The sequence below is a fragment of the Aulonocara sp. 'chitande type north' Nkhata Bay genome, linkage group LG1, assembly GCF_057382095.1.
Source record: "Aulonocara sp. 'chitande type north' Nkhata Bay isolate Kocher_YH1m ecotype deep benthic linkage group LG1, A_spYH_male_GT1.1, whole genome shotgun sequence".
In the NCBI taxonomy this organism is placed as follows: Eukaryota; Metazoa; Chordata; class Actinopteri; order Cichliformes; family Cichlidae; genus Aulonocara; species Aulonocara sp. 'chitande type north' Nkhata Bay.
The window spans coordinates 9,353,344-9,377,603 of NC_141344.1; the positions used below are offsets into that span (position 1 = coordinate 9,353,344).

The 24,260-nt window shown below is 38.3% G+C and overlaps 1 protein-coding gene across 3 annotated transcripts; it reads left to right on the forward strand.

Annotated features, from left to right (window-relative positions):
* Positions 1-1,187: 1,187 nt before the first annotated feature.
* On the forward strand, positions 1,188-23,290 carry cyld (cylindromatosis (turban tumor syndrome)). 3 transcript variants are annotated; one of them, XM_086262167.1, is made up of 17 exons: positions 1,188-1,515; positions 2,617-3,159; positions 5,000-5,311; positions 7,053-7,158; positions 7,819-7,920; positions 9,986-10,102; positions 13,320-13,708; positions 14,182-14,347; positions 14,447-14,588; positions 15,332-15,454; positions 15,691-15,782; positions 16,794-16,860; positions 19,397-19,529; positions 19,996-20,104; positions 20,333-20,451; positions 20,790-21,006; positions 21,434-23,290. In XM_086262167.1, the coding sequence occupies exons 2-17, from the start codon at positions 2,668-2,670 to the stop codon at positions 21,616-21,618; spliced, it is 2,871 nt and encodes a 956-aa protein (XP_086118293.1). In that variant the 5' UTR covers positions 1,188-1,515; positions 2,617-2,667; the 3' UTR covers positions 21,619-23,290. The 3 variants fall into 3 exon arrangements, with proteins under 3 accessions (XP_086118293.1, XP_086118381.1, XP_086118457.1); XM_086262255.1 differs by lacking the exon at positions 9,986-10,102; XM_086262331.1 differs by lacking the exons at positions 7,819-7,920; positions 9,986-10,102.
* Positions 23,291-24,260: the final 970 nt, after the last annotated feature.

Below are 24,260 nucleotides of genomic sequence, written 5' to 3' on the forward strand. Positions count from 1 at the left end.
TCATGGAGGAGTCTGATCTGTACTGATCTGTAATGCAAGTACAGAGCAGGTGGAAGAACCTGGAGAGGTGAAGAGAGGTGTAGGTGAAGGGAAGAGAAATGAAAGTCAGTAGAAGTAAGACAGAATTTGTGTGTGAATGAGAGAGAGACGAATTAGACAACTTCTAAATATGAAGATGCTAGGAGCAGAGATAGTGAAGGTAGATGAGTTTAAATATCTGGGGTCCACCATTCAAAGAAATGCACAGTGCACAAGAGAAATGGAGAAAAAAGCGTATGCAGGCGGGAGTGGGTCGAGGTGAGAGTTGGTGTGAACAATAGTAGCAAGAATGAAAGGGATGATTTACGAAGTGATAGTGAGACCTGCTATTATGTATGGTTTGCAGATGGTGGCAATGACAAAAAGGCATAGGGCAGAGCTGAAGATGTTAAGATTTTCATTGGGGGAGAACAGAATGGACAAGATTAGAAATTAGTAGATCAGAGGGACAGCACAGGGTTGACCAGTTTAGATAATGAACAAAAAATGTCAAAGATGGAGCTGTCAAGCAGGAATAAAAAAAAAAAGAAGACTAAGGAGAAGATTCATAGAAGGAGGACATGCAAAGAGTTGGTGTGACAGAGCAAGATGCAAGGGATAAGGTAAGATGGAGCCAGATGATCCACTGTGAGAACCCCTAAAGGGAGCAGCCCAAAGAAGAAGAAGAAATCTCACAGGACCACAATGGAGAGGCTGTATTGTCTTTGACACTTTAAAACTTGGAACATATAACGAACCTGTTTGGTTATACTGAGAAAATTACAAATGATCTCCAACACTTGAGACTGAGAACCTTCACAGACAGATCTCCAGCAATTTTATACTTAAGTACATGATACTATTAATAATGTCAATCTTCTTACTTTTAGGCCATATTTAATTTTATACCAATTTTTTAATTTCATAATTATAGTGTAAAATTGCTTCTATTTAAATAAATATTTCTGAACTGCCTGCAGCTGATGAGCATCATCTGCCTTGGAAGCCACACTCCAACCTAACTACACTTTCTGCCGTCCGTGGGAAAACCCCAGAAAGTGGGACTTGGTTATTGACAAAACAAACAGCGAATCAGCGTTTTAGAAAGAAACGACTAACCAATGTCTGTCAGCGAACACGAGGACGTCATACATTAAGTTTAGTGTGGTCGTCTCCTGTAAATAATATATCTCATAGATGTAGCGATACACTGTATTATTTCACAAATTTCTCGTGGAGAATAGGTGTATTTAAATGTTTTTAGTACACTTAGGAAGGTGGCAGTCTTCTGCCAGCCTTCTTGCTGTTGACCGGCTCGCTAGGCTAACTTTAGCGTGATACTTAGCTGGTTAGGATAGTAGCATTAGCTGTCCATTTAGCTAATCAGAGGTTATTACGGGAGCAGTCTAACCTGTTTTCAGAAGCATTTGTCTAACTGGAATGGACTTCGAAATGACAGCCATTTGTAGCCACTAACCGAATTCACGCATATCAAAGGTAAGGTGTCCGTGTTGTTGGCACTGGACGTAAATGACTGTCTGGTGCATTTTAGCTCACTGTACGCTAGCCACTTTCCTCTCTTAAAGGGCCTTTGACTGACAGTTTCTGCCCGGCGACACGCTGCTGATGTTGTCAAAGGAAAATGATGATTAAAGCAAGTCATAGTATCGCTTTGTAGGTGTCATCTGAAAGACCCCGTTAACTCAATGTCACAGCAGGTCAGCGCGTGTCAGTTTGAAATTACTTTCATTTTCAATCTGTGTTGGGTTTTAGCCATGTATGGCGTTAGCCTTACAAAATCTTGTAAAAATGGTCTAACGTTACTCAGGCTCTTAAAAACAACAGCGTATTGACGGAGTAAATGTCGCAGTTCAGTAGCTGCTGTCATGCTTGAAACAATTGACGGATGTAGAAGTATTGTGTGCTCTTGACTCTGTCGGGTGGTTGAAAAATCATATCTGAGGTGTGATCAGGGGAAATCCACCCGACTAGTATCTGTCTTACCCAGAGTGTCAGAATAAGTCAACTGTTTGCTCACTCTCTATTTTTAGAAATTTGAAATAAGTAGTAATTTTACACAAAGTGCTGATTTTTAAATAGAAATCACTGGTCTACTGAATGTAGATGAGAGCACAACAATCTCTCAGAAGAAACCAAAACAAGCGAACTGGATCACAGATTTTCTGAACTCTCAGTGCAGTTAAGACCGTTTTACCAGAGTTTTGCCGTGGTTAATTTCAGTATGGCTCATCACACATCTTTTTGCATCTAATTAATGAAACTGTTCCAATGTGTGTTTTTTGTTTGTTTGTTTTTTGCTCAATTGTACTTTTAGACAGAATGAGCAGTTGTTCTTGTTAGTTGAGTTCTGATTTGTGCTTTGGAAAATTTCTAGATTAGAAATATTGTTAATGTTATGAATTATATTAATGTTTAACTTATTGTGGTATTAAAGCACATAACCGCAGCTGTCTAACCACATTAATTTACATTGCAGAAATGTAAGCTCATCACTTTCACTTATTAGGTCAAACCTTAAGTGTTCTGGGCGGGGGTTTTGTGGGGAGGGTTTTCCTAATTTTTCTCGTTTCTTCTTAGACCACAGGTCAAGGTTGCCTTGACATTGGAGCTTCTGCCTAGCATGCAGACATGAGCTCTGCCCTGTGGAGCCAGGAGAAGCCCAGTGGGGGCTTCAGGGAGGACTGGCGTTTCTACATGGTTGTAAAGGAGTGTACAGTGGAGAAGCCTCCCCAGAAGACCCTGAGGATTCCCCGTGGCAGTCTTGGCCAGGCCTGTCAGGAGCGCAACAGCCTAGGAAGAACGCTGCCCCCATGCAAGGGGAAGAAAAGTCTCCGTATTCTGGACCAAACCAACGTGGTTTTGAGCCTGGATGAGCGGGACGTCTTGGAGCTGGATGAGAAGTTGGCTGAATTGCTCTTCCCCATTACTAACTGTGAGGAACGGTATGCGCTACTCTGTAACAAGTCACGGCTAGAGCGTGTCCGTGATATTGACTGTGGTTCCAAGGTGCGTGTCCAGCTGCGCTCAGGGGATGAACCTCTGCCTGGTGTGGTCCGCTTCAAAGGCTCACTGCTTCCTGATAGAGCTCTTTCTGGAATCTGGTTTGGAGTGGAACTTCTGGTGAGATCTCTTTCAGTTTTATTCTCATTTTTGCAAAAACATGGTATCCATGTAGATTCTTAATTTGATTTTTGATCTGTTCATGAAAAATGAGATGACCACTATAGTTTAAATAAAATTTAAAGGACTGACAAAATTGTTTAAATGTAAAAAAAAAAAAAGTAACAATTTAAATGAGAACATTTCAGGCTTAAAAAAGGTTTTATTTCAGCTTCATTCATGTATCTAATTAATATGAGACAAATGCTTGCAAAAGTAAAATAATCACTAAAACCAATGTATTACTTTTTAGCATGACCTTAAAAAATCTTGAAAACCAGTTATTATGTCTATGTCTGTGTAAACAACTGAAAACTAAATAGGAATAACAAAAAACAGGAACTGTTTCTTGAGTGCTGTTTGAAACCAGGTGATTTTGCTTGACTCATGCAACTTTTTTTTGACATGATGGCTAACTGGAAACTGTTGCAAATGATTCCAGCAAATAAAATACTTATTCTTCAAATAACTTACTTAATAAGTTACAGAAGTACCACTATTTCCGCTTACATCTCATGGCACTGATTAGTGAAAGTGCTCAAGAATTTTTTTTTTAGTTGTGTTACAAACTGAGTATAGATAAGAATGTAGGTTGTCAGTCTAAGTATGTCAGTGTCATTTATATGGTACTGGGAGGGAAAAAGATCTTCTCCTTACACAAAAGCACTGTTGAATTCTTGAACTGTTGCTATTTTTGGAAATAATGTATAACAAAAATAGCATAGCTAACAATAAAAAAGCTTTTTTGTAGACTTTTTAAACTGTATTGATGACTGTTGAGGGTACACAGCAGTGCTGCAGAAGCTGAATGAAAAGCAAAATATTCACATTTGTATTGCTTTTACAGCGATGATGCCACACATTGACAACTTCTGTTTCAATTCACTTGGTTTAAAAAGCAGTGTGATAATGACAGTTTGTGTAAATATAACACTGAAAAAACAAACTGTAAAGCTTCAATCTTGTGAATCATGCATCTAATGGCTTTGAGTAAAAATGTGGGATTAAATAATGTATATTGCTTGTTTTATTTTCAGATATTTCAGGTTTTATTTAACAGATGTGAAGTTATTAGCTAGTACTTAAACTTCTAAAGGAAGTGGCTATAACTGTTTACCGTTTACACAAGGCTAAAACAGAGATGCAGTGTTTAAACTGGTTCGATTGTAAGAAGATAAGGTCAACATTTTAATTCTGTTCCTTTTAATCTCATCACAAAATCTGAGTTTTTGAACTAGGCTATTCATTCTGGACTGTACATGCAGTACAATAATTAAATACAGTACAAAGGCTTGTTTATTGCAGCACAATGTTGTTTGTATTCTTCAAAGTCCAGCTGCTGTCTTCTTGAGTGGGCTGATGGAGCTAAAGCATTCAAACTGCGCCTCAGTATAGCTGCCTCAGTTAGCATATAAGCTTATGATAAACTTCTGATTTATACTCCTAACTACATAGAGTTCAGTATGTTCGCTTTGCCAGCAGTAATGGTGATTCAGCAGTTTTTCTATCCAAAGAACCTGCCTGTGGATAAAGATGCACAATATCTTATATCATCCAGTGTCTGTACTAGAAATGTTTGCATTTATCATCACAGTAAGTCAAGTCATATTCCTGCTGCAGTAATCGATCAGATGCTCTCACAGCTCTAGGATGTTTACTCACCTTTATTCAAGAACGCTGAGAAAGCCGTTTTGCAAACTGGCCTCCTAATTAGAAGAATAAGTTGCTCATCTCTGTTGCTCCTGTTTTGACTTGCTCTCTAAATTTGACTCATTGTCTTTCCTCTATTTTCCCATCCCAGGAGGAAGGTCGGGGTCAAGGCTTCACGGAAGGTACCTACCAGGGTCGCCAGCTTTTCCGCTGTGAGGATGAATGTGGTGTGTTTGTAGCCTTGGACAAGCTTGAACTGTGGGAGGATGATGATGACGAACCTTTGGGTGAGCTGGAGGTAGACAATATCGGTCTGGTGGAAGAGGATCAAGACTTTCCTCCACTGGAGATCAACTCAAGGGTCCTGGTGCAGACCAGGGAGGGACCAGAGAGAGGCACCATCATTTTTTGTGACCTGCTACCCGGCAATGAGAGCTTGGGGTACTATGTAGGAGTTGACATGGTAAGAATGGTTCCCTTTAAATGGGTTAATCTATTCATAAATGTACACCTGGACAGATGCAGAAACAAGCAATAAAATTTTTTAGTGCTCTGAACTGCTGGTTAGAATAAAGGATCAGTTTGTTCACCTTCCAGTCTGGGGAAAATGCTAAACATTCAACATAATATTCTAAGATCATACAGAAAAACATTCTCTTTTTCTTTTAAGAAGTAAATAATAACGCTAAATCTGGAAGCCCACTGTTATCAGTCAGGTAATAGTAAGTTGAGATGCCTTAGTGCCTAATAATATGTGTTGTATAGTATGCGTATGTGCTATTGTACAACCTTTTCTACAGACTGAGCAATTTTAGTAAAAAAACAAATATATATATATTTTGTCTTTGAGCTTTAGAAGAAGAAAGAAAATGATGATTTCAAAATATAGTGTATTTCCTTTGAATACAGTTCATTCATGTTTGCTGACATTCAGACCATCTATTATCTGTGGTTGCACTACGTCTGCCAGCTATGTCAAACACATTTCAATTCAGTCTCAAGTGGATGTTGCAGTAAACCACTGAATAATAGCCAATTAAAATACCTCCAAATTTGTCTTAAGAAAAATCGGTGCAGTTTCAAGTGTCTCATTGTTTTTTTGTTTTTTTTTACACATTCAGTCAACTATTATAAAGAAATGTGTCAGTATTGCTATTTTGATACAGACTATGGGTAAAGTCTCTGTCAGTAAGAAGTCTGTAAAACTGAGTGATTTAAACTGCTGGCTCAGATAAAATTACCAGTTTAGACATCCTCTCTCATGATGGAATTCTTACTTTAGGACTTGGTGTGAAAATATAAAAAAAGAAAAGGAAAAAAATGTCCTACTCTGCTGCAGTTTTCATGCTTTATGTTTTTTAAATGTTTTAAATGTTCTACCATTTGTCATCATTTTTATCCATAAACAATTTCATGTGGAATTTGCATGCAATTCCATGTAATTATCACAGTTAACTCATGTTTGCCGTACAACTTGCCTGTGTTTATTATTTTCTTTTCTCTGACAGTTACTGCGTAGGAACGCGTCTTGTTGCCTTGGATTGTAGTAGCTGGTATCTATGACTACTGTTGTCAGGCGGGAATGGTATTGTAGTGATAGAGAGATTGAAATACATAACTAAGGCATTTGACTGCTGATCGTTATCAGCACCACCAGCAGCTGCAGCAGCAGCAGCCCACTCGGTGCATCTGAGCCTCCCACACAAAGGCAAGACAGTCACGCGGGGAGTGAGGTAAAGACTTAGTGCTGTATGACCCAACAGCATGGCAAAGGGCCAGCAGGCAGCTGAGGAGAGCCCACTGCTCTGCCTCACTCTGCGTCCAGCCTCGCCCTGCCTTCTCTAGCTAGTGGCACTGGCTTCAAGCTTATCTTAGGCTATCCCTCTGAAGCATATTACTGGATTCCAAACTAGAGAAGAAGAAGAATACCGTGGTTGTACTTGCAGAGACAGTGGAGCTTTCAGGTGGAGGAGGACCTAAGGTGGAAGATATGGTTAATGTGGAAAAAGATGAGATGAGCATGGTTTATGGTTTATCATAACACAGAGGATCGAGTTTAAACAAAATCTTTAGATAGAGTGGGATATAGCAGACCTTGCTGAACATCAAAAAAATACGAGGAGAAGTACCACGTGTGGCACCACTTTAATCAGTGTTCCAGTGCTGAGGAGCATCTAAGGTTGTCATGTCTCCAACTCTTTCAGGACAATCCTATCGGGGACTGGGATGGTGTGTTTGATGGAAAGCTGCTGTGTAATTTTGCCAGTTTGGAACACACTCGACTTGTCCCCATCTGTGACGTAATGCCAGGTGAGTTATGTAGTATTTGTTCCTGGTTTTTACTGTGTTTGTACTGTCTAGCATTAGCATTTCTTTTCCTGATAACATTCAGCTGTGCCTCACTTGGACCAGCACTAAGCTGCTTCCTAGCATTCTGAGTTTGTGTTTTGCTTGCAGCGGGAACAGAGAGCCTTTTGTGTTGATGGCTCACTTGTTTTTGAAAGTCAAGTGAGATACTCTGGCTCTTTGTTCCCCACAGTGGAATATTGATTTGCTTATCTGTGCTGCTGTCTGACTGTTCAAAGTTGTATTCAAGTTTGAATAGTCAGGTGACTATTCAAGACTAATTGACATTGAAGAATTTGCAAATTTGCCACCTTTCTTTAAAACCATTCATTTAGCAGTATCTGACCATGGAGATATGTGTTATCTCAAAGTAGAACTACTTTAAATTGTCTCCCTAAACCAAACGTGTTATTTATTGGTTCCCAATTCCTCTTGTTTTGATACTTGACAGTGAAAATGTTACTTACAGCTTGCGGGACAAGTGAGGGGCAAGATAACTTGCAGCTAATTAGAATGCCTTAAGCAGCAGTTAGATGCTCTAGTTAACTGTTTATGCAGTTAACAAATTGCACTGGTCATTAATGTGAATTTCCTCTAATATGGATGTATTTTTGGAATTCACAGAATATTCCATGCAGGACCAAAGGCTCCAAAAGCACAGTTTTGCCCCCAGAGGCCCGGCCAGTGACAAGTCGTCCTCTAGCCAAAGCAAACCAAAGAGCAAAGGTAGTGCACTAAGTTATGATGCACAGCTACCTACATACATAACCACAGCTTGATGTGCTGATAAATCTTAAAGAGGACTTATGGTTATTTCCAGCTTTGTATTTTTATTCTTGGACTCTCTTAGAGTAGCTGTCTGGTCTAAAATGTAAATGTGAAATAATCCTTTTTTAAAATCTTATCTGAGTCATCATGCAACTCTTCTGTTCATCCACTGAAAAAATGCTTTTAGCTTCTCCTCCCTTTAATCTGTCGTTCTTTTGACTGGCTGTCTTTTCCAAAGAGAAGTTTTGAACAACAGGTGGGAGTGACTTGCTCATAGCCAGCACTTTTTGCCTGAGATGACCATATTAGTGGTCAATAGCGCTCATAAGAATTGAAAATGCTGCCTTAAAATTAATGTTTAAAGTAGTTGAAACCCTGAGCTTAACTGTAGTAACACAATAAAGAAATTAGGGAAACAGTGGTGGAAATAATTATTTCATCCCATGCTGAATTTTTAAGTTTCCTTACTTACAAAGAATTGAACGGTTTCAAATTGTTTGGGGGTTTCATTTTAGTATTTAATTGCCAAGCAAACATGACCATACTTGATAGAGAAACCATTCCTGGCAAGGACAGCAGTAAGTTGTTTAGTGTAGTTGGCCACTAGGTTTGTATACATCTTAGGAGGGATTTTGGCTCACTCCTCTTTACAGAAACTCTCTAAATACCTTAGGTTTCTAGGGTGCTGCTTGGCAACTCAAAGCTTCAGCTTCCTCCACAGTTTTTCTATTGGGACTAAGGCCTGGAAACTGACTAGAAAACTCAATGACTTTAATGTGCTTCTTCTTTAGAATACAGTATAATTTGGTGATTGTCATTCTAGAAGATCCATCAACAACCCATCTTCAGTGTTCTTTTTTTGGGAAGGAGATTCTCGTCCTAGATTTTACAAAACATGGCCCCTCAATACTGTGAAGTTGTCCTGTACTCACTGTTCTGTCAAAACAGTCCCAAAATATAATGTTTCTAACCCTGCGCTTGACTGTGGGGATGTTGTTCTGTGGGTCTTACTATTCCTCCAATCAAAAAGGGCTCAATTTTGGTTTCATCTGACCATGGCACTTTGTTCTGAATCATTTAGATCACATTTAGAAAGCCATACAGGCTTGTAGATATGCCCTCTTGAGCATTAGGACCTTGAAGGCGTTTCAAGATTTCAATCCATTATGGTTTAGTGTGTTATAAATGCTGTTCTTGGTGACTGTGGTCTTAACAGCTTTTTGATCATTAACACGCTGTCTTTGTAGGACTTGCTCTGTCTGTAAATGAAAGCTTTAAATGAGTAAGGAAGAAAGTAAACAGATGACAGGTGTGTTTACCAGAGCTGCTCTACAGTATTTTGATGCAAAGAAAGTCTCAGTCTTAAATGTTGAAGGATTTTAGTCTTCTAGACACAAAGTCTTTTGAGGAACATCCATAGTGTAAATATGTCAGAAAAGATCTTAGATAGACCAGATGTCATTGCTCATGACATCTGGTTTCAAAACCCCAAAATCCTAACAATGCTCATCTTAAACAGGAGTTCACAAGCCAATGGATGAGGTTTTACTTTTATTCTATGGGAATATCACAGTGGGTTTACTTTAAAGGGGCATTCCATCAAATTTGCCAGGTTGTAAAGCCAAAAATATCCTACACATTTCCACTTTTCATACACTATATAAGCCAGTTATGGCTGTCTTTTATTTGTTGCAGATAATTATTGTTGAAGCTTATAATATTTTTAGATGAGTAAAATCAGGGATGATACCTTTGTTTTGTCGGGAAGTCCCACATAAAAGAAAATAATACAGATTGCTTAAGTTGACTTGATGTGAATGCAGTGCCTCTCACCCTGCTCTTCAACTTTTTGTTGCCGTTCATGATTGATCTTTTCCTTAGAGTTGTAGATGCCTGTTTCCTTTGTTCAGTGTTGAAACATGGTGAGAGAAGTTAAAGCACATACACTGGTACAGTGTGCACACGTGCACATTATGCTTATCTCTCTGTACTTTCTCTTTTCATGTACTTGCTGTATTTACAGGATTAGGTCATCAGTGTGGCAGTAGAAGCAAGTCTGAGTTTTACTATACTTTAAATGGCAGCTCTCTTGATCCCCCAGCCCAGCCCAAATCCAAAAGCACATGGTACATTGATGAAGGTAAAAGGGGGAAAAAAAAAGTACTCATGGGATGTCACCATCTTAAAGGCAAGCTACTGTTTACAAACTACATATTAATCTGAGGTACTGCAGAGCTTTAATACATTTACAGTTGCAAAATAAGGGTTTCCATTCCCACATTCCCTCTATAGTAAAAGACATTCACACTCTGGTACTGTGAGTTGCCATAAATAAACGGGTCCATCAAATGTATGCCGTGAAGTACGGGTAATATAAAGAGAATGTTGTAGAATTTGATGAACGACGTTTCAAAGCTGCTAAATGAATACCTCGAGGTACCGTAAGCCTTGAGCACTGGATACTCATTTGATTTATTGATTTAATTCAATTGCATTTTATTCATACAGTGCCTAATCAAAACAACAGTTGCCACAATTTGCTCCAATGTATTGCTGGTCAGAGCCTGTGCTGCATGTAATTTCCCCGCTCTGTCCTGGTTATCTGCAGCTATCCAAGAAAAACTAAAAATGTAAACGAAAGGAAAACAGTTCCAGAGTGGATTTGTTCAAGTGTCTTTGAGTTCCGAGTCATAAATTTTGGGGCAAAAAAAATGTTATGTGATTGATTTTGCAAAAGAAGGATAACTGTGAGGTTTCCCCCCCTTCCCAAGGTTCTGGTAACAAAAAGTAATTGCAACCAGATTTAAGTAAACACTATTTATACAGAGCAATACTATCAAGTAGTTTGCTGCAGTAGCTTGCTGTAAGGACTTTTCCAGTAGTCTTGTCCCGGTTCACAATTTCAGTGTTTCTTTGTGGTATTCTACCTGCATGAGCTATTCGGTGTTTCTAAAGGCTTTTATTGATGCTTTGTGCTGCAAATGACTCCTTACCTTTCTGATATTTTTGTTTTTTGCTACTGATGGTGGTTCAGCACATTTGCCAGCAAAAGCATTAGTAAAAGATTAGGTTTGTGGAGTCAGACTTGGCTAATTTTTGTCAGATTGTTGTCTTGTTTATGTGTTTCTCATGGTGTAGGAAAACAAGTTGATTGTTTTTGTTCTTCTTCCACTGCTCGTTTCATCACCAATCATCACTAGCAGTTGTGAATAAATTTTTTAAGAATATTTATTGTCCTTGGATCCAGTGACAGAATCACAAAGTAAAAGAAAATATAAATAAGATTAAAAGACATGCAGGAAAAGGTGATAATGTGCCTAAATATCATGGCAAATTTGGACTAATCATAAGCAGAATTTGCTGTCTATAGCTGTTTGTGATGTTGCCGTGTCATGGCAAAATAATATTTGAAAACCTTCTGTGTTATTTCAGTAATGCATTTAGTTCAGGTAATTTCACATGCTGTTTGAAATTAGGACAGTCACAAATAGCTGATGTGCCATTTTCACAACTGCTTACTCATCCTGTGAATGTGTAATCATTTTCATCTTCCTCAGGGTTACCCTGCATATTTTGGGCCTTTTATGCACTGGTGCTCTCATTTGTATCAAAGTCAGCAGACAAGGTTACACATTTCTGTGGTTCTTTCAGTACAGGAAGAGTTCATTTGGAGATGGACAAGCTTGAAGTTGCATTCTGTCATGACAATTCAGTCAGCACTGGTTATATCGCACTTTTTTTTAATCACTGGTACATTTAAAATTCAGAGAGGCACAATGAATAAACATGTATTTGTTGTTTATTCTCTCTGGATAAGCTATGTTACCACAGTGCAATGGTGTCTGTTTATTACAGAGAAACAAATGTTACAATTTAGAGGATAACAATTTGTTAAAAACATTCAGAGAGGGGCAATGAAACTGTGAGATTGGTTTATGAAGTCACGTTATTAGAGATTGTTTGAGGTTGTTGTGCAGCGGGCACCCTAGGTGGCAAAAGCAATAAAATCCATAGATAATAAATACTGAACTAAATTTTTATAACTAAAATGGCTAAAACCTAAGTGGCCTTCTATTATGTTATGCTCTTTATATTACTCAGTTTTCCATATTGAATTTCAAGAAAACAAATGTCAAAGTCCTCTAACAGGGCTGTGTATATTGAACATTGTAAAGGGTAGTGGGGAATAAATTCAGTAACTTCCCACTTCTGTAAATAGATGGTGTGTAAAGTTCCACTTTTCAGCTTTTCAGTCATTCAAGTCATTCACTGTTCAAGGATTTGCATGAAACATTATATTTACAGCAGTGGAAATGCAGATGTAAATTGCGGTGGCTTTACCAGAATCTCCAGCTTGCATCAGATATTACATAGTGACTGAACTGTCCTGAACATAGGGAATTCATCTGAAAAGTCCCATTTCACAAACACATGGTTTGAATTAATGGTACAGTATTTCCTTGTGTACTTCATTTCATGAAATATTTGTTCACAACTTGATTTTTTTTTTCAATATTATCAAATAAAGCTGACTCACTGTGACATATGGAAAATCTGTAACTTGATTCTGCCAGTAAATTGATTGAATGATATCCAATTACTTAACCTCATACCACAGCTGAGGGCATTTTCACACCATATAGAATATTGCTCAGCAATGGACAATTGTTTTTTTACAATTGTCTAAAAGACACAGATAATTATTTCTGCTTGCCAGTATCTACTCAACAGTATACCCTTTCACAGATGCCTCTTATTTTGGTATTTTCTTCTCATTTAAATAACAAATATCTGGTCCATTTAAGCTTTTGTTGTTCATTTTCATGTTTTCTTCAGCTTGATCAATGGGTCCAATATTTGAGAATTACTTCTATTATTTTCTTTTTACAGATTGTCAGCAAAATAAATGAATAGATGGCACTACTTTGGCACTCATGTGTCTCAAAGTTCCCTGAACCTACATTTTCAGAAAAAGATGCCATTTACTGCATTTTTACTACAAATTTCTTAGAGTTTGATCAGTAAATAACAGTAAAAATCAGTTCGGTCATGAAAAGACTCTTAATGGTTGATCTCTACTGTTTCCACGTGCTACTGATGTATCACTGATGTGTGATAGCTTTGGCGTCACTTGTGTGAAAATGCCCAAAGATGCTGTAAAAATGGTGTTTACCATGTAGTAATTCATCACCATCTGAAACCATCTGCTGATCTGCTGCATGTGGTAAAAATGGAATAAAACAAGCATTTATAGTTTTCCTCCCTAAAGACCGCTCTACAGTCTCTGCCCTACACACAGCCTACAGAATATATTTTTAAAAAACATTAACTTTTGGGTTTTGTTTTCTCTCATGCAGTTGGGGAGGACCCCGCCAAGTCACTTACTGACACACCCCCTGACTTCAACCAGTCCTCTCCACCATCCAGGGCCCCACCCTCTGGCTCATTGTCCAGCGACAACAAATTTCACTCGCTGCCCTTCAGTCTCAATCGTAAGCCTGGGCCTATTGACAGCATGAGCCATGGACCCCTGTCACTCTCTGTTCAGTCAGTGATGGGAGAGCAATCAGAGTCCCCTTCTTCTGCTGCTCCTCCCTCGCCACGGCCTTCAACACCTCCTCGAGGACAACCAGGTTTGGAGGTGGGGTCTCTGGTAGAGGTGAAAGAGAACCCTCCTCTGTGTGGTGTCATCCGTTGGGTGGGTCTGCCTCCTGGCCTACTGGAGCCTCTGGCTGGTCTGGAGCTGGTGAGACGACACAAAGATGTAAAATTAGGGACAGGAATTAGAGATACTGCTTGTCTTGCCAGTATTATGCAGTATATTAATTTGTTGATGTTTTTGTCCTACCCTTCCCCCATTATTATTGCATTTCCTGTCTGTCGTGAACCTGAGCTCAACTCATATTATTGCCATTTTGCGCATAGTGTAAATATATTGTGCTATCATTGCAAACAATTTGAACAAACACTGCCTTGGTAAATAATATATTGGTAGACAGACAGTATGCATATGGTTAACACATACTAACTGACTTCTATATAGACTAGGTATATGAAATTCAGTATATCAGATACTGAACAGCCACATTATTGTCAAGAAGTACACGATCAGGCAGTCCTTGGTTCCCAGACGTTTGGAGTTAAAGAAAATGTTACTTTTTTAGAGTACATGTTTGTAGGACCTTGCAACAATTTAATCACATGACCTTGTAATTCCAGGAAGAAGAGTGCCCTGGTTGCACTGATGGCACATTCAAAGGCACACGTTATTTCACCTGTCCCCCCAAAAAAGCCCTGTTTGTGAAGCTGAAGTGCTGCCGGCCCGATTCCCGTTTCCCGTCTCTTCACCATTCCTCCAATCCCATAGAGCGCTGCAACTCCATTGGTGAGTCATTTGGAGGTATATCAATAATTAAAATGATTAGTTTAACTAATGGTCTCACAAAATTTGTGCTTACACTTGTACTATGTGTATTTTCTGCAGCATTTGGGGGTTACCTGAGTGAGGTGGTACATGAGAACACACCTCCACGCACAGAAAATGATGGCCTGGATGTCATGGTGGGAAAGAAGAAAGGCATTCAGGGTCACTACAACTCCTGCTACCTGGATTCAACCCTCTTCTGGTCAGTACTCTTTAGGTGTAAGGGTAAATACTTTTTTATCTACAGTATATGAAATTTGTTTTATTGCCCTATGTGCACTTTAATTATCGATTGACTGCACAGAGCCTCACCAGCCTTTGCCTTAAAGCAGTAACTTAATAGATTTTTTATTTTATTTTAAAGCTTTGACCAGGATGAGCTCCAGCTGTGAGCTGACTGGGAGATAGTTATATAGCAGTTTCTGTCAACAGTCATTTTAGGTGAAGCAGTCAATCCAGAATAGTAGAAATTCCTGTAATAGTGCTTGAACTATTGTTGTGGTTATTAAATTCAGTCTGAGGGCTGTAGACAGTAAGGAAGGTCCAAGATTCACATGTGATGCTTAATTAACAAAATGGACACTAATGTAAGTGAACAAATTGTGTTATGTGCATCATATGAAGTTTTACAACTAGGTATCCATGATTTAATACAAATGTTGAAAATGGATATTTGACCAGTAGCTTTTAGTGAATTATTTTTTCAGTTTTTTTTTGTTTTATTTTTCTTTTTGTTCCAGGTTTAGATTAAAATTTAAATGAAACATCTGAACATCTTACTATCAGAAAATATCTTCTTGTTTGCGGATAAACAGCCATCAAGCTAGTTATATTTCCAACTGTGATACTTTTGGGTCTGTTTTTTTTAGTAAACAAAGACAACCATTGTATGGCAATTAGCTAACAGGCAACATTCATTTTAATTCCTTTGGTGGTCCTTTGCAGTTTGTTTTCCTTCAGTTCTGTACTGGACACGGTTCTGCTGAGGCCACGATCAAAGACTGACGTAGAATATTACAGAGAGACTCAAGAGCTGCTGCGTACAGAGATAGTCAACCCTCTTCGCATGTAAGTCTTAAAAGATACTCAGATCCATGTATTTAACTCTTGCAGTATTGTAAGTCTGTGTTGGAACAGTGCTGAACAATTTTAAATTAGAGCTCATACATTTAAATAAAAGAAGACGTTTTTATTCCATCCATCAAAACCTGAATTTAGATGTGAAGCAAACTGCTTCTGAAAAGCTAAACTGTAGTTGTATTTGCTAAACTGTATTGGAGTATTTAGACCACTTTGTTTTCTAGACATGGATATGTTTGTGCCACTAAAGTTATGAAGCTAAGAAGGATCTTGGAGAAAGTAGAAGCTGCTTCTGGATTTACATCTGAAGAAAAAGGTATGAGACTTTTTTTTTTTTTTTTTTTACCTTGTGCTCATGTCTGTGAAGGTTCTCAGTCATCCAGGTCATCGTAGTCAAAGGAGCTTGCAAAGAAAAGCGTCTGGACTTGAAGACGTTTCACCTCTCATCCGAGAAGCTTCTTCAGTTCTGAAGAAGCTTCTCGGATGAGAGGTGAAACGTCTTCAAGCAACTTAAAGAAGTCCAGACGCTTTTCTTTGCAAGCTCCTTTGACTTACCTTGTGCTCATTATCATGGGTTTGGAAATTGATATTGGAAGTTGTCTCAATTATTAGTATTCTACTAGTAGTCAAAGGAGCTTGTAAAGAAAAGTGTCTGGACTTCTTTAAATTGTTTGAAGGCGTTTCAAATCTCATCCGAGAAGCTTCTTCAGTTCTAAGGTCAAATGGTGGGGAGTCCCAGATTTAAACCTAGTGGGAGTATCCCCCCCACAGAGGGACAAAAGGACCCCCCTGACGATCCTCTAATCGCCTGAGCCAAGGTGTAAAAATGGGTGTGGGTCCCAATCAGCCAGGGTTTTGGGTGAGCTCATTGTGAAACCTGGCCCCACCTTATCATGCGAATTCCTGAGGTCAGATGGCCCAGGATGTGAGTGGGCGTTAAGGCGTCTGGGGAGAGAACTCAAAACTGGATTATAGATGGCAGAGAGTTGGTGTCGTAAACCACCGCCTCTGTTCAAAGATGGTCGCTCACAGTGGGCATAGATGGCTTCTTTCACTCCTCTTTCAAACCATCGGTCCTCTCTGTCCAAAATGTGAACATTGGCATCCTCGAAAGAGTGTCCATTCTACTAGTATTGCTTTTGTGTCTGGCTAAGGATGTAGATTTTATGTGACAAATTTCAAAATAAATGCTATAAAAAAAGAAGACACTTACATACCAAATCATTAATATACTATATATACGTACACTCATAGTTTGAACAGTTTATGGTGGCATTTGTGCAGAAATATTGCCTCAAAACTCATTTCAGTTAATTTTGCATTGCAGATCCTGAGGAGTTCCTCAATATCCTTTTCCATCACATACTGAGGGTGGATCCGTTGCTCAAGCTAAGGTAAAGGCCAAGTAACTTACAACTAAATGTGAAAATCTGTAAATTCCAAGGAAATACAGGTTTATGTAATTTACTTTTTTTTTTCAAGATTAAAAAAAACAAATACCAACAGAAAATACCCAAACTGATAGGTTTTGTAAAATTAAAATATTTTACTACTCCAAAAGTGACTGTCTCAAACACCAAGAAGAAAACTGATTAAGCCATGGAGAGAATGTATGCTCACTGGCCACTTCATTAGATACACCTTGATAGTACTTGGTTAATATACTATATACATTTTGAAAAATTCTTCCAAGATGTTGACTTGTTTTGACATGATATCAACAATCTTCATGCATTTTTTGTCAGCTAGACATCCATGTGAATCTTGTAAACTAAAAACAAACAAAACTTATCAGTAATATTCTATTACCCAGTTTTGATGAACCTTTGTGGATAGCAGCATTGGTTTCCCATTCTTAGTGACAAAAGTGTTACCTCTAGTGTTGTCTAGAACTCTAGGCTACCAAGGTACGCTCTTCTGCATACACTGGTTTAAACAAGTGGTTATTTGAGTTACTGGGTCCTTGCTATTAGCTTGAAGCTAGGGATGCAACAATACCAATTTTTTCAAACCGGCACTGTCTCGAGCTTTCGGAATAATAAATAAACACTTCTGTTTGGAATAAAATAAATACAAATTAGGTTTGAGAATAAAAGAAACTTTTCAATTGTTGCAGAGTTTCCATATTGTAAACAAACAAACAAAATAACGAAAGTATTTGGCATTGACGAACGAACTCCCCATCTGGATCATCAGTCCACTTTGCCGTTAAACCAAGGACTGACATCGCGCACACACTGCTTGTCTTTACCTCTTTAGAAAGTTTTGGCACCATTATCTCCCTGATGTGTGGGCGGCTGGGAATTTCATATCGCAGCTTGAGTATGCTGAGAAGAATCCTATGTTTTCCACGACTGGCATTGGCTGGTCATCCAGAGCGATAAAATGAGCCTCTGTTATTTTAACTGCCCGTGGATTTTCTCTTGACATTTTTCATCGCTTTTCCAAAACCTGAGTTAAAGTTGGCTGTTCTGGTCCACACTGACATTTTGTTTAGCCTAGCTACAGCAGCCTCCAGTTTCTCTTTTTTTATCTGGTGCTGCCAGTCTGACTCGTCTAACCCTGTGCCTGTTTAGCGCGGGATGTCCCCCTAGTGGCCAATCTAAAAAACTACAACAAAAATGACAAGCCACCCTCTGATTAATGAAATAAGTTAGTATCGGTTCATGGTATCGGTTAACTTTTACGAGTATGAGTACACACACATTTTACAGTATCGGCCCCGATACCAGTATCGGTATCGGTGCATCCCTACTTGAAGCAGTTTCATCTGACCTCTGACATAAGTTATTAGTCCTTTATTTAACCAGGTAAAAAATCTCATTGAGATTAAAAATCTCATTTCCAAGAGAGACCTGGCAGTGAGGTATTGTTATCCAGAGAACTGATTTTCACTGAATATTTTCTTTTTTTTTCCAAAGAATTCTCTGTAAATTCTAGACGTTGTTGTGTGGGTAAATCCCAATAGAGCCATAGTTTCTGAAATACTATGACCAGGCTGTCTGGCACCCACAACCATGCTATGCTCAAAGTCATTTAAATGACATTTCTTAAACAAAAAACATCCAGAAAGCACCATCCCTCCATCTAAACAGTCTTTAATTGCTAAAACATGTTATTACTTTGCTTTTCGTAAAGAATTAGTTAGGGATGGTAATAAAAAAAATTCAGTACTTTTCACACAAAAATAATATTAAAGGTTAGGGTTATGATGTGCCATAAAGAACTTCCCCCTGATTATCAGTGCATTACCAGACAGTGGAAATATAGTCACAACAGCACTAAACCATGTGTCTAAATCTGTAATATGTAAATTTATACCACAGTTCTTGACACTGGAACCTTTATGGGTTACAACATGGGCAAAGTGGTTGGACTGTGGGAATTTTGTTTGACAGACTGAAAGCTAATGTTGCGGTTTTATTTACAAATCTTTGAAATTCCGATGAGCAGACTATATGACTTAAAGAGTTGGATGTCATCATTTATGACTGTTGTTTTGCTGTACATGAATTGTTAAGCTGTGTCATTACAAGTTGCCGAACTTGGAATGAATGCTACTGACAATCTTTAATCTGATTTTACAGTCTGTCAGAGACATGCAGATATAGTGAAACAAATGTTAATTTTTGAGCTGTTAAATGTCAAACAGCCTGATTTTAAAAACATGTTAAAATTTTCTGTTTATGTTGATCTTTCACCTCCCGCTCATATTTCACAAATTCTGAGACTATTTTTACTTCTTTTATAAATTGTTACAAATATTGGTACTGGTATTTTTCAGCTTGTATAAGTAAAAATTGCTCTTTGCTGTATCATTTTTTAGGAAAAAGCGCACAGTTCATGAAGAGCTTCCAAGACCTGTACACAATTAGTTTTTCCGTTGAGGAAGGAAGATCATTGAACAAAGACTTTGCTGTTGTTTTCTAGGTCAGCAGGTCAAAAGGTCCAAGACTGTTATTTTTACCAGATCTTCATGGATAAGAAGGACAAGGTCGGAGTTCCCACCATCCAGCAGCTCCTGGAATGGTCTTTCATCAACAGCGACCTAAAGTTTGCAGAGGTTTATTTGAATTATTTTCAAAAGTTTGATATTATAGTGCATTGACTGTTTGAAAGCTTTTTTTTTGCAAGTCTAAAAACATTTTATATACTAATTAATTTTTTTTTTTTTAAACATTCAAAGAAAAAAAGAGTTTGAATTAAGAGGTTGTAACTGAAATATTACATTGGCATGTACTTATTTATAAATGTTTTTGGAGTGTTTAATTTACTTGACCAGAAACGTTTTTCAGTTTTACTCCAGCATGTGCTATAGAAGTTGCACCTTTCCTTTAAAATAAGACATATATTTCCAGATATTAACGATTACACAGTTTATACCGTATATTATGTATTTAATATCCTCTTTTTCTTTCCTGTTGTTGGAAAGACTTCCTCTTATTCGTCTGTAGCACGATAGTCTCAGTTCCTATTTTATGACTTGGACATTTATAGACGACCACCTATGGGTTCTCTTTCTCTGTTAGGCTCCTTCCTGCCTAATTATCCAAATGCCCCGCTTTGGCAAAGACTTCAAAATGTTCAACAAAATTTTCCCCTCCTTGGAACTGGACATCACAGATCTTCTTGAAGACAGTGAGTAGCTAATATTTATGTCCAGTCTAGGTCTGTAATGTGCTGGTCAGTGGTGATTCAAAGCTGTATGTGGCATTTGGTATTGAATTTCCACTCAGTTGTCACTTCAGCTCAGCTGAGATAAAGGAACCAATTTTTCTTGCTTTCCAGTCTGCTTTCAATTTTTTGAAGAATTTAACTTTATCACTGCCAACACACTATACCAAAGGTTTGTGTTTTCTTATCCAGCTCCAAGGGAATGTCGTATCTGCGGAGGCCTGGCTCTCTACGAGTGCCGAGACTGTTATGAGGACGGGGACATCACTGCTGGCAAGATTAAACAGTTCTGTGAAAAGTGCAATACACAGGTAAATAACTCAAGGCGTTGTTGCAGCATTACTTCAACCAGAAACAAGTTTTAAAGTCTATGCCAGAATCAGCCATTTGGTGGCGCCAAATCCAAAGAAATCCTAGTGGTTCAGTGTTAAGTTTAACAAACTCTTTGTATTTATTTATTTATTTTTCAAATAATTTGTATGGCAGTAGGATTCCTGGAAGACTTTTGTTTCCTCTAATCTCCTTTATATATTTCTTAAATAACTGTGGAATATTTCTAATAACATGTTTAACATCTTTTGTTTGTCACTAAAAGGCCAGTGTAACAAATGGTGTATGACGCGGGACATATGTGCTTGTACTGATTTAGGTTCACCTCCATCCGAGGAGAAAAGCCCATCGACATGGCAAACTGTCCATTCCCAAGGAGCTACAAGAAAGTACAGGCCGTCAGGGCAGTTTTCCCCGCCAGAGGATGGAGCTGTTCGCCGTGCTGTGCATCGAAACCAGTCACTACGTGGCCTTCGTCAAGTATGGCAGCGCAGATTCAGCCTGGCTCTTCTTCGACAGCATGGCCGACCGTGATGGTGCGTGTGATGGCCTGTTGATGTCGTTTTTGTAAATTTTGACTGAAGTTACTACCATTTAAAAAAAACAACAAAAAAAAAAAACATCTTCTTTGTTTAATGTCAAAACTACGACCCACAATAAGTTAAAAACTATTTATACAAATAAGCAAACAATTGTTTGTTAAGATGCCAAGAAATATTTAATTACCCTCTAGTGCATAAGCTGCTATGTAGCATTTTTGTTGCTTTCTTATGAGATTGTGCTACTGTTCACTGGTAACTTGATAACAGCTTTATAGTTTCACCTTTTTTTTTAAGGACGTCGTTGTAAAAAATCAACTAATAGTGATTGCATTTAATTAAAATTGAAGAGGTATTTTAGTCATGACCTAGCTTTGTTGTGTCCATTCTGCTGTCTCTAATGACCTCGCTTGCGATTTTTCAGGAGGGCAGAATGGTTTCAACATCCCGCAAGTTTCTCCCTGTCCGGAAGTGGAAGCCTACCTGAAAATGACCCCAGAGGAGCTGCACACCCTTGATCCCAAAAGCATCCAGGGCCAGGCCCGACGCCTCCTGTGTGATGCTTATATGTGCATGTACCAGAGCCCGACGATGAGCCTGTACAAGTAGAACCCTCTCCCAAGACCCCTACCCTCCTGCTCCTTAGTCACTCCACCTCCCCAAGGCAGAAAAGTTCCAGGAAGACCAAAAATTAAACTAAAAGAAGAACAGCTGCCTGCCAGTAGGGGCACTGTCCAGAATTAATCCTTTCCCCTCTTACTCTCCTCAATGCCTGTTTGGTTCTGGAGGCTGGAGAGATGGAAGAAAGGGGGAGAAGCCTATTTGCACTGTGCATTAGTTGAAGTGTTGTGTTCTTCATGTAGTCCTATGTAGCTTCCCTGTGTCTCACAGCTGAGCATTGGTAGTGGATGATGAAGCAAATGTAGGCATTATGAGGAATCACTCCCTGTTGAGGGAGGAAAGAGATAATGGGCGGGAGGGCATGTTGCGTTGTAGTGACTGACAAAACATGTGCAACAAAAACACAATGAACTAGTGGGAAGACCTTGCTCACCTCATTTACCTTAAGAAAAGAGGAGTCTTGCTATTCTTAATCACTGAAAATGTTGGGCGCTTTCCATAACGCACATTAAGGAAGTAATGCAGTGTGCAAATCCTCATCCAACCTGTACGCTTCTGTGTAAAATACCTAAGTAGCATAGTCTTGGTAGTAACATCAACAGTATAGATGTCAACCTACTGTGCAGCTGCATCAAAACCAGACTCTTTGCTCTTTGTGAACAGGTTTGCATAATTTCCCATCAAACTGTGTAAGTGTCTTTACAGTATGTTTTGCAGAAACAGATGTAGCCATTGTAAAAGTCTCACGTTTTACTGCATACTTGCATAACTAATGCTGCACCTTTTACATCATCCCCAAGCGAACCTATCAGGAAACATTTAGGTTTTGTTTTTTTATTTTATTTTCCTCCCCATTTGAAGTCACAGTGAGTGCTAATTTGTCGGTTGGGAGACATCGGTTTTGTGTTACAGAATACAAATTTGCTCCTCTGCTCTCGTTGTAAAGAATGGTCTGCATTGCTAATGCAGTGTAGATGCCAGATACATTCATGGAGGGGGACTTGTACAATGGCTGCTGTTGTAAAGCTGATTGGTGGAGCACTCCATGCATTCATAGGGTCAATGAGGTGAAATACTGGAAAAGTCTGACTGTTTTCTTTAAGGTAAGTGTGTGTGATGTGAAGAATTTCATATGCAGTGTTTTTAAGTCTGTCACTCATTGTGTTGATGAGTAAAACTAAATTATGTTTTATGTTTACAAAACCTTTTCTCTGCCCATCGTGGCGCATTGGATATCCTATGATTTAGGTGAAGCAGGTATTGACTCTCGCTGCCTTTAATGAAAGTATAACTTGCAATATTTCCATCCAGGCACAAGATAACAAAACAGTTGTGATCAAAATATTATTATTTATTGTACTTTAAACATATTACAAACTATTCTCCCTTTCTAAGAAAAAGAAACAGGGTTCATGAAAGTGTACGTTTTGGGTACTCCTTGTCCTCTTACTCTATATGAAGTAAGTTTTTGTCAACAGCAGCTACTACTGAATGTTCATAGTGACACATGGAACAGTTAACAGATGATGGGAAATGAAGAGGCACAAGGCTGGTAACCTTGACGCATCAATGTATGTAAAGAAAAAAATAAATAAAAAGATGATCCTTGATTCCATTGTATTCCCAAAAACCAAAAGCTTACCAATCTAAATACAAAGTGATTGTTTTTTTTTTAATATATATATATATATATATATATATATATATATATATATATATATATATATATATATATATATATATATATATACACACACACACACTTAATCACACCTTAATAATCATGGATTAGGTTGTGATTATTAGGTGACCGTATAAGGACAAATTTTAAAGTACCTCCCACCTGACAACTTCCATTTTGGTCTGTGGTCGTTTCCACTGTTGCAGGTATTCTGACACCTGTGCAAACTTTTTCTGCACTGCTGGAGCTTATCACTGATTGGAGCCTTGTTCTCTATGAGAGAAGTCTCAGAGCAGAGATTAGGATTGAGATTATTATTTTTTTCCTCTTTCATCTGTACAGTGTAGACATATGTAACAGGTGGAAAATTTATGTCAGTGATGTTCCTGTAAATGTTAAAAATAAAGCCCATTTTGAAGGGTGAAATGTCAAGTCTTGTGTATTTTGTGCCAGTGTAGGAATTTTTCTGCAGATGCTGTGTGGTGTTGGAGCGAATTTGCAAGTTTTCCGGTTGGTATTTCAGCCATGTAGTCACTAAGGGTTTTTAACTTGGCACATGAATAAGTAGATCTTTATTTATTTTTTTTTTTAAATGTGTCAAACTACATTAACAAGAATAAATGAGGCTAATGCGTTTTTTGGTCTTCATTTGCAGCAGTGATGCTGAAGCACATGGCAAGTTATAGCATGATATATATACTTTTTATTTTATGTTTGCCTAATAATTTGGGAAGAAATAGATATTTTTAAAATTAATTTTCATGCTAAACATTTTTTTTTTTTTAAATTAAAGTGTATATAAAGCAACTCAGATGCAGCTAGCTGGCTTCATTATAGACTTTATCATGCCCAGGCTTTTTTGGGCTGGGTAGGAAATCATGGTGCTAGGTTTAAACTGACAGCTATCATTCCATGGCACAGATGTGATACTACTTTCTGAATCAGATGA